Source organism: Lolium perenne, chromosome 3 (assembly GCF_019359855.2).
Source record: "Lolium perenne isolate Kyuss_39 chromosome 3, Kyuss_2.0, whole genome shotgun sequence".
NCBI lineage: Eukaryota > Viridiplantae > Streptophyta > Magnoliopsida > Poales > Poaceae > Lolium > Lolium perenne.
In genome coordinates this window covers 27347562-27368894 of record NC_067246.2, presented here as the reverse complement: position 1 = coordinate 27368894, position 21333 = coordinate 27347562, and the positions used below count along the sequence as shown (strand labels likewise).

Here is a 21333-nt window from a genome sequence, read left to right as displayed (position 1 = left end):
TAAGCATGGAGAAGAGTTCAGGTAACTCTTTGTTCATGTTCTGCATATTGTAGTTCATCACAAAGTTCTTGTAACTAGGTGGCAGTGATTGAAGGATACGATTAATCCCCAGTCTGTTAGGAATAACTATTTCCAAGTCACTGAGTTTCTTCGCATGCCCGGTCATAACGAGCATGTGCTCACTAACGGAGCTACCTTCTTCCATCAGGCAACTGAAGAAGTGTTTCGATGCTTCATAGCATTCCACGGCCGCATGAGTCACAAATATAGTCTTCAACTCATTGATTAACTCATGTGGATCATGGTGCTCAAAACGTTTTTGAAGATCGGCTTCTAGACTGCATAAGATGGCACACTGAACTTGAGAGTACCGAGTTTTCCGAGTTGCGTAAACAGCTTTTACTTTATCGGTTTCAGTTTCTGCAGGAGGGTCACCTAGCGGTGCATCAAGCACATATTGCAGATTTCCGCCATTGAGGAAAATCCTCACATGACGGAACCAGTCGGTGAAGTTGCTACCGTTGCTCTTAAGCTTTTCTTTCTCTAGGAACTGGTTAAAATTGATTGAGGACGCCATATCTACAACATATTTGCAATAGTTTAGACTAATGTTTATGACAAATTGAGTTCAAATTTTAATTCAATATAATTAAAAACTAGTTGAACTCCCACTCAAAACAATATCCCTCGCATTGTCTTAGTGATCACACGAACCAAATCCACCACACCAAGTCCGATCATCACGAGACAAGATGTAACTTCAATGGCGAACACTCAAAGTGTTCATCATATCAATCATATGATTCATGCTCTACCTTTCGGTATCACGTGTTCCGAGACCATGTCTGTACATGCTAGGCTCGTCAAGGCCACCTTAGTATCCGCATGTGCAAAACTGGCTTGCACCCGTTGTATGCACTTGTTGATTCTATCACACCCGATCATCACGAGATGCTTCGAAACGACAAGTCTTGGCAACGGTGCTACTAAGGATGAACACTTTATTATCTTGAGATTTTAGTGAGAGGGATCATCTTATAATGCTACCGTCGCGATCTAAGCAAAATAAGATGCATAAAAGGATTAACATCACATGCAGTTCATATGTGATATGATATGGCCCTTTTGTCTTTGCGCCTTTGATCTTCATCTCCAAAGCACGGACATGATCTCCATCATCAACGGGCATGATCTCCATCATCGTCGGCGAAGCACCAAGGTCAATGGCGCCGTCTTCATGATTGTCCTCCATGTAGCAACTATTACAACTACTTTGAAATACTACTCAACATGAAATTTAAAGATAACCATAAGGCTCCTGCCGGTTGCCACAATACAATAATGATCATCTCATACATAGTCATCATCACATTATGGCCATATCACATCACCAAACCCTGCAAAAACAAGTTAGACGTTCTCTAATTTGGTTTGCATATTTTACGTGGTTTAGGGTTTTCGAGTAAGATCCAATCTACCTACGAACATGAACCACAACGGTGATACTAGTGTTGTCAATAGAAGAGTAAATTGAATCTTCACTATAGTAGGAGAGACAGACACCCGCAAAGCCACTTATGCAATACAAGTTGCATGTCGAGCGTGGAGCAAATCTCATGAACGCGGTCATGTAAAGTTAGCCCGAGCCGCTTCATCCCACTATGCCACAAAGATGCAAAGTACTCAACTAACGATAACAAAAGCATCAACGCCCACAAACCATTGTGTTCTACTCGTGCAACCATCTATGCATAGACACGGCTCTGATACCACTGTAGGATAACGTTGCATAGAAAACAAAAATTTTCCTACCGCGAACACGCAATCCAAGCCAAGATGCAATCTAGAAGACGGTAGCAACGAGGGGATATCGAGTCTCACCCTTGAAGAGATTCCAAAGCCTACAAGATGAGGCTCTTGTTGCTGCGGTAGACGTTCACTTGCCGCTTGCAAAAGCGCGTAGAAGATCTTGATCACGATCGCTTCCGGCGCCACGAACGGGCAGCACCTCCGTACTCGGTCACACGTTCGATTGTTGATGAAGACGACGTCCACCTCCCGTTCCAGCGGGCAGCGGAAGTAGTAGCTCCTCTTGAATCCGACAGCACGACGGCGTGGTGTCGGTGGTGGTGGAGAAGTCCGGCGGAGCTTCGCTAAGCGTGCGGGACGTGGTGGAGGAGAGAGGCCGCTAGGGTTTGGGAGAGGGGGGCGCCGGCCACTAAGGGGTGCGGCCACCTTGGTGGTTCTTGGGTGGCCGGGCCCCTCCCCTTGGCCCCTCATTATATAGGTAGAACCCCAAGAGTTGGTCTCCAAGTCTTCGAATAAGACCCGAACCAAAAACCTTCCATATGGAGGGGAAACCTAGCCAAGCTAGGACTCCCACTAGAGGTGGAAGTTCCACATCCCATATGGGGGGGTGGCCGGCCCCCTAAGGGGGAGTCCACTTGGGACTCCACCCCCACTAGGGTTGGCCGGCCATGGAGGTGGAGTCCCATGTGGACTCCACCTTCCTTGGTGGTTTCTTCCGGACTTTTCTAGAACCTTCTAGAACCTTCCATATAACCTTCCGCATCATTTTAATTCACATAAAATGACATCCTATATATGAATCTTATTCTCCGGACCATTCCGGGACTCCTCGTGATGTCCGGGATCTTATCCGGGACTCCGAACAAATATTCGAACTCCATTCCATATTCAAGTTCTACCATTTCAACATCCAACTTTAAGTGTGTCACCCTACGGTTCGCGAACTATGCGGACATGGTTGAGTACTCACTCCGACCAATAACCAATAGCGGGATCTGGAGATCCATAATGGCTCCCACATATTCAACGATGACTTTAGTGATCGAATGAACCATTCACATACAATACCAATTCCCTTTGTCACGCGATATTTTACTTGTCCGAGGTTTGATCTTCGGTATCACTCTATACCTTGTTCAACCTCGTCTCCTGACAAGTACTCTTTACTCGTACCGTGGTATGTGGTCTCTTATGAACTTATTCATATGCTTGCAAGACATTAGACGACATTCCACCGAGAGGGCCCAGAGTATATCTATCCGTCATCGGGATGGACAAATCCCACTGTTGATCCATATGCCTCAACTCATACTTTCCGGATACTTAATCCCACCTTTATAACCACCCATTTACGCAGTGGCGTTTGGTGTAATCAAAGTACCTTTCCGGTATAAGTGATTTACATGATCTCATGGTCATAAGGACTAGGTAACTATGTATCGAAAGCTTATAGCAAATAACTTAATGACGAGATCTTATGCTACGCTTAATTGGGTGTGTCCATTACATCATTCATATAATGATATAACCATGTTATTAATAACATCCAATGTTCATGATTATGAAACTAATCATCTATTAATCAACAAGCTAGTTTAAGAGGCATATTAGGGACTTCTTATTGTCTACATATCACACATGTACTAATGTTTCGGTTAATACAATTATAGCATGGTATATAAACATTTATCATAAACATAAAAATATATATAATAACTACTTTTATTATTGCCTCTTGGGCATATCTCCAACAGTTTAATCTTGTATGATCTAGTCCACACAAAGAAAGATATGATCAGATTCTTTAGAGCTTGATCTTCATACCTATATAACATTTTATACAGCAAACCATAGTAATGCCGGGAATTTATGCATACTTAGCTGCAAGGGCAGACCCAGACAAAAATCTGACTGGGGGCACAACATTTGACCAGGGGCATCTTTGTATAATTTTGTTGAACTTGAACGATTTTCTTTCAAACTTTGAGAAAATACTAAATAAATTCAATAAATTGAGTGGGGCCCTATGCCCCCACCAAATTTAAGAAGCGAGATCCAAGGCAGAACTAAATAGTAATAACATCTTCAGATGTGAATTTTCCTCTAGCATGCCGCTACACCAAAAGACAAATAAAAGTTTTAGGAGGAGTAACATTTTATACAGCTGCATGCTACCATTAAATTCGGATGCTTATTCGAGATGATAAAGAAATAAAATTTACAACACATGAAGGTTAAATAACTCACTTTCGTGGCATTTGCAAAAAGTGGTGTACTAATTATGTGTACCCGAGAACCACATCTTAGACTAATCGCATATTGTAAGAACATAGCATATCATCAGAAGTCCACCTTTCAGGAAAAATATCAAACATCTAGCATGCATATGCCTACACGTGATGCCATGCATTAAGCTGTACCAGTGCATCGGATCAAGCCAATTTCATTTCACGGGTGCGTGATGCCGTAGGACAGCCAACGTCAATGAGGGAGACTCTCAGAACGATGGGTGCCTCTAGCTTTGCCTAGGTTTACGCGGACACCATTAGATCACAATATCGACCATGGCGGCATCCCGAACAACCAGCCATGTGACCCCCTGGCCCCTGCAGGTGTGGAGATGACATCGCGTGTGTCGCGTGAAAGTGCCTGAATTTTTGTGAGGACGTGATACTCGAAGCGTGGGAGCAGCGGACGTACCACGTAAAATGACGAGGCAATGGCCGTGGCCAACACGTCCATTCCCGAATCCCTCACGAAGCTCGACGCACGCGAGGCTGCCATCCTCGTTCGCCTCGCCAAAGCCATCGACGCGCTCTCCGCCGCCGTGGCTAAGGCCGAGTCCACCGCACGCCGATATCCGCGGCACGCTCCGGTGGATATACCGGCGCATGGATGGCCCGTCGACCCGCGCACTAGTGCTTCATGGCTGCGCGGCACAGGAAGCTTGCCATCGTCCGGCCGAAAGTAGCTCCCGCTATCGCCATTTCGATCGACTCGAGACATTGCGTACAGGAGGGATGGATAGTGATAAGATCGCTCCCATCAGATGCCATGCTCCCGGATAGAACCATCAACAGGCGTCGAGAGAACCATCAAAAGGATTGCCTTCCTAATTTTTTTGCTGGGAGACCTGCGTTGATAACGGGAAAAGGATTTGCCTCCTGATATTTTTCTAGGGTGCCTTAGCATGGGAAGGGGATTTATTTGTTTCCCATTTTTTCCACCGCTGTTAACCAGGAAAGATCGCGTTTAACTTTTTCTCGCGATATGGGAACGGCCGGTATTGATTCTCTAAGTGTATGATAAACAATTTTAGGGATGATTTTTAAACATAAGGCTCGAGAGCCCAGCTTTAAATTAATAAAGCCATCAACCGGCTAGGATACAATGGTGCTGATTACACAAACCTGAACAAGGTAAAAGAAATAGGCAAAGCCCTAGAGGAACTACAGAGAATTCCACTCGGCAGCGCCACCAAAGAGCCCACAAGAACAAGCTACGGAGAACTGCCGCGGACGGAAAGAGACGTGCCAAGCGAAGAGGAGAAGCACCAGCGTCAAAGAGATGAAGATCCGGCTCCGAGACCGCCTCGCCTTGCTGCCGCCGAAGGAGGGACCCTTCCCATCTCATCGGCCAACACAGAACATAGAGGAGGTTGAGCGCCCAAAAAAGCCTTGAACTTGCTGACTGCCGTCATAGGCCTCACCACACCGATAGCCCTATTAGAGATAGAGTTCAAACAGAGTTTGAACCGTAATAGGCGTGCGTGAGTCTGTATATCATACGACCTGTAATCCTGTGTAATCTCCACCTATCCTCCTTCTATATATACATGCGATGATAGCCTCGGAAAGTATCCGAGTATTCCCAATATACCTGATCAGATTCTTGTTTAATATGGTATCAGGCCGGCTCTTCCGCCGTTAGCCTCGATCGCAAGCTCTCGACGACGCCGCCGCTGCTGTTCCTGCTCGACGCATCTCAGCTGCCATGGCGTCTTCCTCCTACACCCCGCCGATCAATCTCGGCCTGCCTCCCCGCGAGCTGCTTACCCGCGACAACCATCCACTATGGCGCTCCCAGGTTTTACCTGCAATCCGGGGCGCCCAACTCGTCGGCCTCCTCAATGGCACCGATGCTGCTCCGCCAGAGCAGATCGAGATTGCCCCCGCCGACAAAACTGCCGATACAGAGGCCAAGATGGGACCTAATCCGGCGTATGCGTCCTGGCTGTCCCGTGATCAGATCGTCCTGTCGTATCTCCTTCAATCTCTCTCGCGCGAGATTCTCCCGCATGTCCACCGGATCGACAACGCTGCCGGTGTCTGGAAGGCGATCGAAGAGATGTTCGCTGCCCAGAGCGAGGCCAAGATCAACAACCTTCTGGTCTCTCTCGCCAATACGAAGAAATTGCAGATGACGACCTCCGAGTTCCTGTCGAAGATGCAGGGATTTGCGGTTGAATTGATTGCTGCTGGCCATCCTCTCACTGATCGCCAGCTTGTCTCGTATATTCTGGCCGGTCTTGGATCCGACTACAATGCTCTGGTGGCCGCTCTCGGCGTGGCCACGACGCCCATCTCGCTGAGCCTGCTTTTCTCCCACCTCCACGCCTACGACCAGCGTCAACTCATGCTCAATGGGCCATAGCAACCAGATTTCGAGACATCTGCCAATGCTGCCAGCCGGCAGTGGCGCCCTCGCTCTGGCAACTCCAACTTCAACCGCTCCCGTGGTGGTGACCGCGGTGACCGCGGCGACCGTGTCGACCGCCGTGACGATCGCCGTGACTATCGGCGCGATGACCGCCAGTACAATTCTTCTGGCCGAGGCGGAGGTCGTGGTCCTCCAGGAGGGGGACGCGGCCGTGGACGAGGACGTCGTCGTACCACACCCTGGGTTGATGTTACCTGCCAAATCTGCAACAAGGAGGGACATCCAGCTAAAGACTGTTGGTCCCGCTACTCCGAGGATGATGACTATGGCGAGAAGGAGACTCATGCCGCATACGGTGTTGACACAAATTGGTACCAGGATTCGGGTGCCACTCATCATATCACAAGTGAACTCAACAACTTGACCTTCCGAGATACCTACAAGGGCTTCGACAGGGTCAACACTGCCAATGGGCAAGGTATGAATATTTCCCATATAGGTCACTCAATAGTTCGTAACCCTACTCGAAATTTTCATCTTCGTAATGTCCTACATGTTCCTCATGCATCCAAAAATCTTCTTTCTGTCCACCGCTTCACATATGATAATGGTGTCTTTATCGAATTTCACCCCTTCTTCTTTTTGATCAAGGATCAGGTCACCCGGAGAATCATTCATAGAGGACGGTGTGTTGGTGGCCTCTATCCTCTTATATCATCCTTGGCGTCCTCAGGGTCCATGAAGCATGCTTTTGGAGCCATCAAACTCAACCTCTCCCATTGGCATAGTCGTCTAGGTCACCCTTCTTCAGTTATTGTTAGACAAATAATAAGCAAGCATAAGCTTTCCTGTGTTCGAGATACCAGTATTGTGCCAGTTTGTGACTCATGCCAACAGGCTAAGAGTCATCAGTTACCCTATCCTATATCTACTAGTGTGTCTATAGCCCCCCTACAATTAGTCTTTTCTGATGTATGGGGTCCTGCTCCTACTTCTGTCGGTCGTCATGATTATTATGTAAGCTTTATTGATGATTATAGCAAGTTTACGTGGATCTATCTTCTTAAGCGCAAATCTGATGTTTTAGCTGCTTTCGTCAATTTCCAAACTCTTGTCGAACGCAAATTTAATAGAAAGATCCTTGCAGTACAATCTGACTGGGGGGAGAATATGTTAAACTCAATTCACTTTTTCAGACACAGGGTATCTCTCACCATGTTTCCTGTCCACATGCTCATCAGCAGAATGGTGCTGCCGAGCGAAAACATCGCCACATTGTTGAAGTAGGCTTGTCTCTTCTTGCTCATGCTGGTATGCCATTAAAATTTTGGGATGAAGCCTTTCTTACAGCCACATATCTTATCAATATGCTACCCAGTCGTGTTATTAACAATGACACTCCTGTTCATCGTCTCCTTGGCACTCATCCCAATTACTCCTCTCTTCGTGTCTTTGGTTGTGCCTGTTGGCCTAATCTTCGTCCCTATAATAAGCGCAAACTTGCTTTTCGCTCTACACAATGTGTCTTTCTAGGATATAGTCCACGTCACAAAGGAGTCAAATGCTTAGAAGTATCTACTGGACGAGTCTACATATCACGTGATGTTGTTTTTGATGAGGCCGTGTTCCCTTTTAAATCCTTGCATCCCAATGCTGGTGCCCTTCTTCGCAATCAAATTCTCCTACTTGATCCTTCCCTTCATAGTTTTGAGCAGGGGAACGACACTATTGATGATATTACTATGGAAAATACTCATGCTACTAACCCATCAGTTAGCCCTATTCCTTATACCCTGCAGGATACAGCTCGCCGAAACACAGCACCTGGTGAAAATTTGGGTCAAAACGGTGCACCGAGCAGTTCTTATGATCCTTCACAGTTTTCAGGTGAAACCAACAGTGGCGCTGGATCCCAGACAGATTTTCTGAGCGAATCCACTTCGGGATCAGGGCAGCGTGTATCGGGATCGCGCCGATCCGCGCCAGCTTCTCCGTCAGATGCGCCAGGGTCTGCCTCGACTGCCCCGTCGCGCGGTCCCGCCTCACCAGCACATGGCTCGCCTCCTGGATCTTCTGCGGCCCGCGCCTCCTCTCCTTCAGCCACCTCATCAGATGCACGCGGCACAGCAAATCCCGCCGCAGATACCTCTGCTCCGACAGCATCAGAGGCTGCAGACTCGCCTGCAAGCGGAGGCAGCTCCTCCAGTTCGGCTGGATCTTCTGTGCCTTCTGTCCGTGTGTCTCAGTCTGTAACTTCACCGCCTCCGCGTCCAAATACTCACGCGTCTAAAGGGATTGTGAAGCCTCGCGAATATAAAGATGGTACTGTCCGCTGGTTATTGACATGTACAGCAGGTGAACCTGCCAATTTGCAATCTGCTCTTGATGATCCGAATTGGAGAGGAGCCATGGATGATGAATTTGATGCTCTCATGAATAATAAAACCTGGAAATTGGTGCCACCAAGGGAAGGTAAAAATGTTATTGACTGCCGATGGGTGTATAAGATTAAGCGCAAGTCCGATGGCTCTATTGACAGATACAAGGCTAGGCTTGTTGCTAAAGGTTTCAAACAGCGATATGGAATTGACTATGAAGATACTTTTAGTCCTGTTGTTAAAATCGCTACTGTACGTCTTGTTTTGGCTTTGGCTGTTTCCAAGGGATGGAGCTTGCGACAGCTTGATGTCAAGAACGCGTTTCTCCATGGCGTTCTGGAAGAGGAAGTCTACATGAGACAACCTCCTGGGTATGAAAACAAGAGTTCTCCCCACTTCTTGTGCAAGTTGGACAAAGCTCTTTATGGACTCAAACAGGCACCTCGAGCGTGGTATTCTCGGTTAAGCTCTAAATTGCTTGCTCTTGGTTTCTTTGCTTCCAAGTCTGACACTTCTCTGTTTATCTATCGCAAATTGCATGTTACCATCTATATGCTTATCTATGTGGATGACATTATTGTTGCTAGTTCTTCTCAAGCTGCAACTGATGCTCTCTTAAGAGACTTAAGTCAAGAGTTTGCATTAAAGGATCTTGGTGATCTAAATTTCTTCTTGGGTGTTGAAGTTCAGAAGGTACACAATGGTATAGTTCTCAGTCAAGCCAAGTATGCTCATGATATTCTGGCTCGTGTTGGTATGTCCAATTGCACAGGTGTGCCTACACCTTTGTCTTCATCTGAGAAAATTTCAGCACAGCAAGGTGATCCTTTGGGACCGGATGACAGTAGCAAGTACAGAAGCTTGGTTGGTGCTCTACAATATCTTACCCTTACACGCCCAGATATATCTTTTGCAGTTAACAAGGTCTGCCAGTATTTGCATGCTCCCAGCACTGTTCATTGGGTTGCTGCTAAACGAATCTTAAGATATGTCAAGCACACCGTGTCTGTTGGTCTCACATTTGTGCGATCCAGTTCTATGCTTGTCAGTGCCTTTTCTAATGCTGACTGGGCAGGCTGTGTTGATGATCGCCGGTCCACAGGAGGATTTGCTGTATTCTTTGGACCAAATTTGATTTCCTGGAGTGCTAAGAAGCAAGAGACGGTGTCCAGGTCAAGTACTGAAGCTGAGTATAAGTCTGTAGCAAATGCAACAGCTGAAGTAATGTGGGTTCAGTCTTTGCTTGCAGAGTTGGGTGTTAGACAGGTGCAAACACCGTGTATATGGTGTGACAATTTGGGAGCTACTTATTTGTCAGCTAATCCAGTGTTTCATGCCAGAGCTAAACATATTGAGATAGATTTTCATTTTGTCAGAGAACGAGTGTTGAGGAAGCAGCTGGAGATTCGATTCATTTCCTCTAAAGATCAGATTGCTGATGATTTCACTAAACCGTTGCCTTACAGAGCGTTTGAAGCTTTCAAGGATAATCTCAACTTGTCGAAGTTGTGATTAAGGGAGGGTATTAGAGATAGAGTTCAAACAGAGTTTGAACCGTAATAGGCGTGCGTGAGTCTGTATATCATACGACCTGTAATCCTGTGTAATCTCCACCTATCCTCCTTCTATATATACATGCGATGATAGCCTCGGAAAGTATCTGAGTATTCCCAATATACCTGATCAGATTCTTGTTTAATAAGCCCTCTGTCCCCTCAACCCAAAGCGGCGCCTCCAAGGAGGAGAACGACGCATTGCGCCATCGTCGCCCGGCCGTAGCCTGAGTTTTCACCCGGGAAGAAGAGGAATAGGGGAGGGTTACCTCACCAGCCCTTCAAGAAGGAGAACGGCGATAGAATCGTCGCTGCCGATGTGGCTGGCACCGAGCCAGCCAAGAGTTTCCCCCGGCAGCTCCCCACCAAACTCGCACGGACGCAGAATGGGCAGTCCGAGGACCAACCATGCCGTATCTGGCGCAGAGAGACCGGAAAGTGGAGACGCCAACGAACAGACGAAGAACGCGCCGGAGCACGACCACGCCGCACCCAGCCACCCACCGACTCCTCACCGTCCACACGGCCAAGGAGATCGGCCAGCACCCGCGAACGCCACCCGCCTTCCGGTCGACGTCGCCACCCACCGTCCAGGGCCGCCGCCCCGGCGTCCAAACTCCGCCCGCTGCAGATCCGAGGGAGCCCGGAGGACCACATAGCCGGGGATCCGCCTCCATGAGCGCTCGTCGGCCGGCCAGCACCACCACGGACTGGAAGTGGCCGCAGCAGCACCCGCAGCCCCATGGCTGCTGTGGCACTAGATCCGGGGACTTGGTGGGCTCGGCCGGCCCGGGGCCCTGCCCCGCCGCGCGCGGCGGCCGCCCCGGCGCTAACCGTCCGGCTCCACTCACGGTCGTAGCGCCGCCGCCCGGCCGCCGGTGTCGTGGACGCCACCCTCGCGCCACGCCGCCCGCCTCCATCGACCGCATCGGCCGAGCTCGCGCCGCCCGCCGTGGCGTGCTTCGCGGAAGCCGCCGCCGCCCGAGCACGCACATCTGTGAGCCGCCGCGCGCCGTCGAGCCACGCCGCCACGCCCCACCCGGCGCCGCGCCTCCTCACCGATGCGCCGCGCCGCCATCACCGAGGAGAGAGGCGCCCGCCGCCGACGCCGACCGAGCTTCGCCCGGTGGCGCCTCCTGGCGGCGGCGAGGCGGGGAGAGGAGGACGGGGCTGGCGGCGGCGGACTAGGGTTTCGCCCTGGGACTCGCGGGAGCCCAGGACGAAACGGTCTGCACCTCGGTACAAATATTTGATGTCAAAGTGCACACCATCCCCAACTGCAATTTAATTTAGGGGACTGCTGAGCGTCCCCCAGGGGATTAGATTTCTAATCCCCCGGGTGGACAGCCGTTGGATGAGCTCGATTAGACCGTCCAGATTGTGACACGTGTCACAATATACCTTAATCCCACTTTTGCTACCATAATGTACCAAAGTAGCAAAAAACGGTTCGTTTGTAGCAAAATCGACCCAATTGTAGCAAAACACGGTTCACCCAAAATACACACAGATCTCATTGGAGACTCGCCGGAGACCTCGCCGGAGACGATGTAGCAAACATGTTGTACTATTGTAGCAAAACAATTATGGTATTGTAGCAAAACCGATCACATCGGAGACCTTGCAAAAAAACTCGCCGGAGATGTCACCCAGGAACTCGCCGGAGTCATCGCCGGAAACCTCACCGGAGACATGGTAGCAAAAAATATATGCTAAAGTAGCAAAAAAACATAAAAATTGTAGCAGCTTGTTTTTTGCTATTGTAGCAAAACCGACCTCACCGGACACCTCGCCGGAGAACTTATAGAAGAAATACAGATCAATTGTAGCAACGATATATAGAACAAAAGTAGCAAATCTGACTTCGCCGGAGAAGTTTGCCAGAAACATCGGAGCTACAATATTATACCAATTGTAGCGGCGCGACCGGGCCGTGTGTAGCAGCGCCGAAGAACTTGTGTAGCGGCGCGGCCGGCCGTGTGTAGCAGCGAGTTGGCTAGCACCCGTTTGGTGCTCTCCGAAGCCATGGCCGCCTCAAGATGCTAGCTCCATGGCGAGGGCGCTGGCCATGGAAGTTGGAGAAACGACAGGAGAGGTCAGAGCGACGCCTCGTAGGCTGCAGGAAGCCCAGGGTCGAGCGCGGTGCGAGCCCGGGCGAGCTCCGAACAGAGAAAGGCGGGCTATGGAGGCCCGGAGCATTGACGGGAACATCAACAACGCGCGGCAACGCGGAGGCCAGCCATGAACCCGGCAGCGGCGCATAGGCCGTCCATGAGCTCGTCGGTCGGAGCTACGCAAGCAGATATGGAGGTTGAGAGGGAGGCGCTGCAGAGGTTCCCGACGCCGGCTGCCGGAGCTAGGCGAGCAGAGCACGTTCGGCCATGTCCGGAGGTGAATGAAGACTGGAATTGGAGGCTCGCCAGCGGCGGAGCAGGTCGCGTGGGGACGGAGCGAGGCGCCATAGGGGGTCGCCGGGCATGAGAGCTGGGCGGTGTCCGGCACGGAGCTGCCCGATGCTGTTGTGTGGTGCAGAGAAAGAGGAAAAAGGAGAACGGCGAGGAAGAGATAAGGTTGGGGCCCACAGGGACACGCGTCGCGCTGTGCGTGCGGAGGAACGGAAGAGTATTCCCCCGGGGGAAGACAAGCGTTTCCCTTTAATTTAATAGTAAAGAAATCGTAAAACACTTATTCGGTCAACACTGAATTGGCCAAAAAAGGCCTTCGTCTTCCCTTCCCTTCACCCACGCACATTCCCATTTCCTCTCCTTTTCTGCTCAAGATCTACGGCCGCTCCAGCTTCGACTGCGGTGCCCATGCTCAATCTTGGCTTGGTGCTCTTCCACGTCCCCTTCCTCTTTAGCCTCCTTTATCGACCACTCCGGCGAATCCTCCGACAACTCACTGCAGACCTCGACGTCACCATGCAGTGCGCTCCGACGGCCGCCTCCGGTCGATCCCGCTCCAATATCCATGAGGCAGAGCAGCTGCGCTCCTCTCCCGGCTCCGGCCACCAGCACCGGCCCTGCAGCGCGTTGCCATCCTCTTCACTGCGGCCATCTGTTTGTCCGATTCGTTGTACCAGGCGGGGAAGGAGCAGGTTTTGGAAGGGGAAAAGCATGCGACTGGTCTGGGATACTGTGAGTCAAGAATTTTGCTCCTTCAATTCTTGTAGTGTTTGTCTATATAGCTTGATTTACGAACTTTGGTACTGTACAACTTGAATTGTATGATGCTTTTGTAGTTAAAATTGCATCGGTACAATTTAATGTCCACGCATGTTATCCATATGATTGAACAAAACACTTTTGTTTGTTGTCCAGGACACTCTAATGGATATTTTTTCAACTAAGGTTAAAGGTTTGAAACTAAATTCAACCGTTGCATCTGAAGTTCTGAAGTCTGACACAACTTAGGCAGTCTTGAACAACACTTGCTTACTCTTCTTGTACCAAGAACATGGTTTTGATTTTGGAGTAGAACACCTGCTTAATGACAACAAGGTATGTTTTATATCTGCTATTTTTCCCTGTTTTGACTTATCATATTTATTCTTTAGATAAATAATTTTCTGAGACATTTTTAACATAAGTAAATTAACACTAAGAACAAAAATGTTGCGGGATAAGGAGCTGTGGCATGACAACAAAAATATTATAGTATTTAGCAACACTTTAAAATGCTCATATATCAAATACTTTTACAACCATTATAACTTCAAATCTGCTCAAATCTGGTCCAGCGAGTTCAAGTGCTAAGAACTTCCTTGTAGACTATGTTCAGTGTGGTCATTACTAAGGACTCGGTTCTTTTTATTTTCTTTGAATTATTTGTCTTGTCCTTTCCATTGTCCTTGATGGCGAGGATCTTGATGTTACTTTTAGCGGTGGCTCTGGACAACGCAACATACAACTGGCCATGAGAGAATACCGACTCTGGTAGGTAAACGCCCACAGTCGGGATGGTCTGCCCTTGCTCCTTGTTTATCGTCATGGCAAAACTGAGCCTGATCGGGAACTGCTTCCTCTTGAATCTAAATGGGAACATGTCGTCGTCGTATGGGCATAGAGGTATCCGAGGAAGAAACACCCTCTCCCATGCGTGCTGTCCCACAACGATCTCTGCGTCGATGGCGTTACTCTGGAACCCACAGACCACAAGCCTCGTGCCATTACATAGCCCGTTAGCTGGGTCGATATTCCTCAACAATATAACTGGGCAATTTATCTTCAGTTTAAGCGCGTGCGGGGGAAGCCCATTAGGAGTTAGGTCATTCAGGAACTCTTGAGGATAGTAGCCGTGTGGATCGTCCTCCACGTATCAAAGCTATAGTAGATCGTCTCCTCGCCATGAAAACGCTCAATCATGTGCATGTTTATTCCATCGACACTATCGTTCCTTGTGGAGAGAATTGCTCTAGAAGTCATGTAATGCGGATTTTCCATGTTGTGGTCTAGGGCAGGAAACACGTGGTCGATCAAATTATTTATATCAGTTGCGTCATTGCCTGTAGACGACACACATATATCTTCGGTAAGCCGGGTGTTTCCATCCTCATCGGTTTCCTCGGTGCCGTTACCCACCCTCAGGAGGTAATCCGCGAACCATCGGTCGTTTTGCGCCCTCATGTTCTTGACGACCTTTATGCTCTTCCAGAGTTTCGAGCTCCACAGACTTGCGTCTATTATCTGACCTCGTGACCCTTTCCTCACTACCGGAAGCACCTTCCTGAAGTCCCCACTGAACACGACAGTCTTGCCCCCAAAAGGTCAGTGTGGGCGTTCCATGATGTCTCGCATGCTTATGTCTAACGCCTCAATTGCCTGCCGTTTTGTCATGGTTGCCTCGTCCCATAGAATGAGCGAAGCCATTCTCAGGAGCTTGGCTGTCCCACTCTGCTTAGTGAAGCTGCATGATTTTCCTTCTTCAAAGTTTAGTGGGATCTTGAACCTCGAGTGGGCTGTCCTGCCTCCTGGCATGATTGAAGCGGCAACTCTGCCTGACGTCGCTGTGGCCAACGCGATCTTTCTCTCTCCTCGAACCCTAGCGAGCAGTGCCCTGTAAAGGTAGGTCTTCCCTGTGCCTCCTGGGCCATCCACGAAGAATACGCCCCCATTTCCGCCATCAACTATCGGTAGTATTTCGTCGGCTCGTGGTTTAGTAAGGTCGCTAGAGAAGCATCTACCTTGTCTAATTGGATATTGGTTTCCTCGATGACCTCCCTGGCCTCTCCATCTGTGTTGTCATAGGTCTCGTCGATGTCTGGTAGAGGGAACGATTTTATGTCTTTGCCCATGGACTGCAGCATGCCCCTGATATCAAGCAACACCTTCTGCTCCATTGCTTTTGGGCATGTATGTTTATGCCGACAGTCGTCAGACATCGCCTCAAGGTGCCTATCCCAAAGGCCGCGCACATCTCCAGGCTCGCAGAATACCAAGATTGTTGCGAAGAGCCTCCTGAGTGAGGCTGGCATGGAGAACTCCTCTGACTCGGTAAGACACTCGTCGAGCGCGATGAGACCCCTCCTCTCGGAGGCTTCACGAAAGCTATCACATATCACACCGTTCACTGTTTTGAGATCTTCGAAGGACTTTGAGCCTGGTATGTGATTTAGAAGCACCCTTAGGAAGTATCTCGCTCCCTTGGCAGGATGGGGTGATACGATTCGGCCTACTTGTTGGCCCTTGTCCCTTTTCTTCCAGTACTTTGTTGTTTGCCATGTGAAACTTCTCGGAAAATCTTTGTAAAGAATATCCCGAGCCCACGCGTGCTTCTCGTTAGCCACGAAATACTCCGTCAGCATGGATGGGTTCTCTCGGGCGGCGACGTCGTTTAGGTTGTCTCCCGCTTTGAATGTGACCATTTGCATATTTTCGAGATGAAGCGGCAACGGTAGGACCGACGGGTGGTTCTCACATAGCTTGAAGCCGAATATACTCCACATGGCCTCTGGTGGAGTAACCCACCTTGCATCAACGAATCTCTTGATCTCGTCTATGTTACCATCAGCATCGAGCATCTCGATATTGAATGAAGTTTGATCGTGGCCCTTATATACGTACTTATATAGGTACTTGGCGGCCTTTATGCTGGAGCACACCTCCACGTTGATGTGGTAGTCAAACATCCGCAAGAGGTACGGGTTGTAAGGCACAACCCATCTATTGTCTAGCATCTGGCCTTGGACCTTCGCACAATAGTCGTCCTTCCATCTCCAATAAATGGGGTATGAGTCTTTCCCTTGTACGGTGGTCTTGTTGAACGCCCGCGGGTACCTACACTTGCACGACCCATCTTGCATGCACACGTTGTTTGGCTTGAGGACACCACATGGGCCGTGCATCATATGTTTCATGACTATGGCGTATAGCTCCGGGTACTTATTCTTGTCCGGGAGCTTGGCGGATATGACGCGGTCCTACTGCTCTGGCACAATGAGCTTATATTTTGAATCCATGATCAACAGAAAAATGGGCGTGTGAGAGGCCCCTCTTCTGGAACTCAACCACATAGACGTAGGCCTTCACAATGCCTAGGATATGCTTCTTGGTCAGCATCTCTTTCATCGTCTCTAGCTTGGACCTAAACACTCGGACATGTGGGGTTTGTCCCGGAAGCAGCGCATCCTGTATCTCCTGCCAATTTGGGTTACAGGTCATCGGATGTCAGGCTTGCCGTACGTCTGCACCAACGCCATGGCGTCCACATGTCTGCGCTTCATGTCTCGGAAGCACCCTTGGAACTTCGACGGGAGAACAGTCCTTGTCCCAATAGCGCTTGGGCGAGTCTCTTCAGTCATGATGCTATCCACAATGCCTTTATATAGATCGGCACGTATCTCTGGCTGGTGCTCCCTGAACCAACTCAACCTACAACCCTCAATCTTTATGTACATGTCGACCGCAAACTGTTGGAAGAGACGCCCTCCATGTAGTATAGGGTTGAATATAGCCGGACGCGTATGTAGTTGGTAACAGTAGTAGTCCCTTACGGAGACGCATATATTGGCACCTCCATTTTCGTGAATGAAAATTAAAAGAAGGTTAGGTGAAGTACAAAAAGGATAGTCAAAAAATGCAGAACTATGTTGAACAACCGAACCTTCATCCCCGCGGTTCTCTCTTGATAGTTGCGCAACGTGCCAAGGCGTATCATGTTTAGGGAGATTTGGATGCCAGCCGAGATCCCCCTTGGGGAAGAAGAGGGGGTACGAGAGCGGGTCATAGCATCCTTGGGTGGCCTGTATACTATGCCTCTCGTTGTTATTTCCGTATAGGGTAATGCTGCGCTTGAATCTATTTGCCAGGTCGCTTCCCTCGACCCAGATCGTAGCCACCTCGGACGACACCGGTAAATTGTATCTCCGTTGTCTAGCTTCTTGTCGGTATTCAGTTCTATACGGTAGTCCTGGAGGTTGTCCTTGTGGGCGCCCAAACTCCTGAACTTCTCAGAGTAGGGGTTTCCTTTTAGTATGTCCACTACCTTCCGCATGACCTCTTGGTCCAGGTCTTTGGTGGCATCCTTGCGATGGACCAGACTTGGATCGTCGTCGTAGAAGTAGAGTTGTAGATGTTCCGGGCGAGAGTTTAGCCCGAATGAATGCATGTTGTGGTACAACTTTCCTTGAGCTCGGAATGTGTACACCCCGATCTCATGTTCGTGCAGTCGTTGTCTAGGCTGACGCCAAGAGTTGTGAATGAGAAGTGGCCGTTGAAGAATCGTATGCTCTCCCGAAAATGTCGAGAGTCCGCATCCGCGCTAGACCATAACTTCATTAGCTCCGGGATAGGCTCTGGTTCAGCCAGCTTTATATTTCCGTTTCGACAACAGAAACCATCGATCTCGCGCTCAAACTTCTTGGCATGGCAGTGTTCGCAGTTCGGTTCTTGCTTTAGGATGTGTGTGCTGTTTAGGAGGTTCGAGTACACAAAGTCAAAAGGATCGATAGATTCTGCGCCGGATGAGTGTGTCGGTGTATCAATGTCCATGTCATCAGCGTCGTAACCTAGATATGCATAGAATTTCATAACAATATGTTCATCTTAACTCGTATAACAGAGAGAGCTGATAGAAAGTTTGGCATAAATACCTTCACGGGTATAGCACTGCTCGTCCATGAGGTCAACAGAGATGGCATCTTCGTCCATGATACTGCTTCGGAAGCTCTCCATGTCTCCTACAACATTATGGATTCAGTAAGTATGGCGCTTTAATGTGCCAAGATGTAACTAATAAATGTATTAAAGATGGGTATGTTACCCTCGGTCCCAATGGTATACGCCGGCGTGTTCGTTGAAGGGGAAGCGGGAGCTGAATTATTTTCCTCTCTGGCAGGTAATTTGTATGTGCTCACATGCATGTTTATTGTAGGCAAAATTGCTGCAGTTGGGCACGGCATCGCGATTGATTCAGTGCATGGGGTGTTCCTTCTAGCTTCAGCAGTTGCTCTGCGCTGAGCTAGCAATGCTACCCTCTCCTCTCCAGTTTTGTTTTGACTAGATATGCGCCGTCTTGCATTCAACTCCTGCTGTTCTTCTTTGGATTTATTTTGCCTGCTAGCCCTTTTCTGTATGTTCCTCTCATCGACCGACTTGTTTTGCTCGAGTGCTCTTCTATGTGCATTAATATTCTTCCTTTTATCATTTGTCAAACTATTTCGACGAGCTCTATCATCATCACGTCTTGCTTGATTTATAAACTCTGAAATATTTTTAATTGGTTGATGGTTAGTTGTTCATACTGTACATTGTTTTTGCAAATGTACGAGTATTGTAAAAAAATAGAGAATTACTTTTAATCATGACTTCTGGCTGCTTTGGAGTTTGTATGTCACCGTTGCTCCTTTTCATCATGGTTATTATGAGATCGATAGCTTCGGCATGCTCATCATCACTGCTGAATGGTTTTCTGGGGCATCTTTGTCTTTGCTGGGTGGACACAATGGGTAGTATATGCCTTTCCATGAAAGTTTGTTAGTTTTATAAATAGACACATGTTTTTTGAATGTATATGTATTGTATGAAATTTAAAATATTACCGTTAATCATAACTTGTGGTTGTTGTAAGGGTTCTATGCTAGCGTTGTGGCTATTTATCACGGCAGTGTCTTGTTGTGATGATACTGATCTAGTTTTCCTCTGTTTTGCCGAGAACTCTTCGCTTCGACGATGTAGCAATGTTTGTCGTTCTCCCGGCGTCACATGATTTCTTTGTCTCACATTTTAAGGTAGATGTACCACCTTCCTGCTGTGTTGCGATATATGCCGGGTTGACCATCGCAATTGATTCTTTGCTTGTCATGTTGCGCTTGTTGGCCTCTTTATTTTGTTTTGTTTTGCTGATAGGCTTCACGGCGATTTTTTTCAGTTTTTCCTGCTTTTCTTCATCTGTCATACGTGCATGCTGCTCTCTATCTTTTTTCCGTCTTTGCTCCTTTGCATCCATGATTTTAGATTGCAGCCAAAATGGCTTGCCTGCATGAAATTTGTATAGTAAGTATTTTGTGAAGCTAATTAGAGCATGTACTATCTCTTGTTGCAGTAAATCTATGGCAGTTGCTATCCAGGATCATAGAACTTGACAGGGTAAACCTAAGTAAGCACACTCCTAAACTTTTCTTGGCATTCTGTAATGCTTGTCATGGTTTAAGATCTGATCAGTACACTATTGGAATTTTCATCTCAGTTCATATTCAACCTATATCCTATTCGAATTTCATCTCAGTTCATATTCAACCTACATCGAAACTTGAAAAGTAGTACATCTCATCTACTTGCTATTTGGTGCACGGTGGAGAGGGCATAACCCCCCGACTATTTAATACCAAAGAATTCTTTGCAGGATTTTATTGTTTTCTACATATTACATTGGCACAGTCTGATATTCAAATGACAGGATTGAGCAAAGTAGTTTGCTCCTTGATGGTATGAATTTTTCTGGTTTATTTCATCATCAAATTAGTCGTACAGGCTACAGGGATCAGGGGCACCAATTATATGTACTGAACATATGTGACAGTAGATTTCATATATATGGTTTGAACATATGTCACAGTATTGTTACCTTTTGACAGATGTCTGGCAAATTGGTAGCAAGCGTGGAGGATGGGTGGTTTGACAGGTTGACTTCCGGTGAACAGCAATTTCGAGGACGGAGGGTGAAATCGATTTTGAGCACACAGGGGGAAATTGTGTCGAGTAGTCAGAACTTGTGGTGGTGCTTATCGCAGAACTCCTTGTGTGGCTTATTCTGTATGTTTATATAGGAGAACCTGGAGAACGATGTGCTCCTGGTCGAACTTGGTCAGCTGTGTTCGATCAGGACACGGTAAGAGCTTTTTATGGTGGACACGGTCAGCTATATATTATGGGCCTTCCAATTTAGATTTTGGCCCACATACCCTGATCGTTTTGAATAGTACCACTTTGCTAACAGCACAAGAGGTAGGGCTCGCGGGATCGCATCGTGAGACATTTGGTTCGCTGGTTGCCGGTCCGGTTTTTCTTTGTTTTTCCTGCTGGGGGCGCTCGCGGGATTGTATAGGCACGGGTTTTTTTTGACGTACCAAAAGGTTTTATTACGTACGGACACCACCTATTCCCGTCTAATAGTAAAGAAAGATAATAATTAAAATTAGATCGGTTTATTTGACGTATGAAAATTTGTTCCGGTTTTTTTACCTACCAACACCACCGATCCGTAAGTTATCTTCTTCTTAACTATTAGATTGGAATCGGTGGTGGTCGTACGTAAAAAGATCCTTCGTACGTCAAATTTTTTTTGGCTTGAATCGGATCGCTTCAAAAACCGGCTCCTTCTCACGAGTGCAGAGCGAGAAAAACCGGATGGATCTTGTTCGGCTGGTGTTCATCCCATCTACGTTCTCCCGCAAAAAGACAGAAACCGAAGAAAACATATTGGCAACGCACGCATGA

At 48.1% G+C, this 21333-nt stretch overlaps 1 protein-coding gene, 1 long non-coding RNA gene and 1 pseudogene across 2 annotated transcripts; 2 read left to right on the top strand and 1 right to left on the bottom strand.

Annotated features, from left to right (window-relative positions):
* The first annotated feature begins 5802 nt into the window (after window positions 1-5802).
* Window positions 5803-6462, top strand: LOC139837832 (uncharacterized). Its single transcript, XM_071827127.1, has one exon. It carries the CDS (start codon window positions 5803-5805, stop codon window positions 6460-6462), a length of 660 nt encoding a protein of 219 aa, XP_071683228.1.
* Window positions 6463-13103: 6641 nt separating this feature from the next.
* Window positions 13104-20942, top strand: LOC127341024 (uncharacterized). The gene is made up of 3 exons (XR_007875135.2): window positions 13104-13536; window positions 13720-13899; window positions 18458-20942. It is a non-coding gene; the product is annotated as an uncharacterized lncRNA (long non-coding RNA).
* On the bottom strand, window positions 14144-18387 carry LOC139838679 (uncharacterized; annotated as a pseudogene).
* Window positions 20943-21333: the final 391 nt, after the last annotated feature.

Coding starts and splice junctions, on each gene's coding strand:
- LOC139837832 (XM_071827127.1), top strand. CDS start 5,803: ATGGCGTCTTCCTCCTACACCCCGCCGATCAATCTCGGCCTGCCTCCC.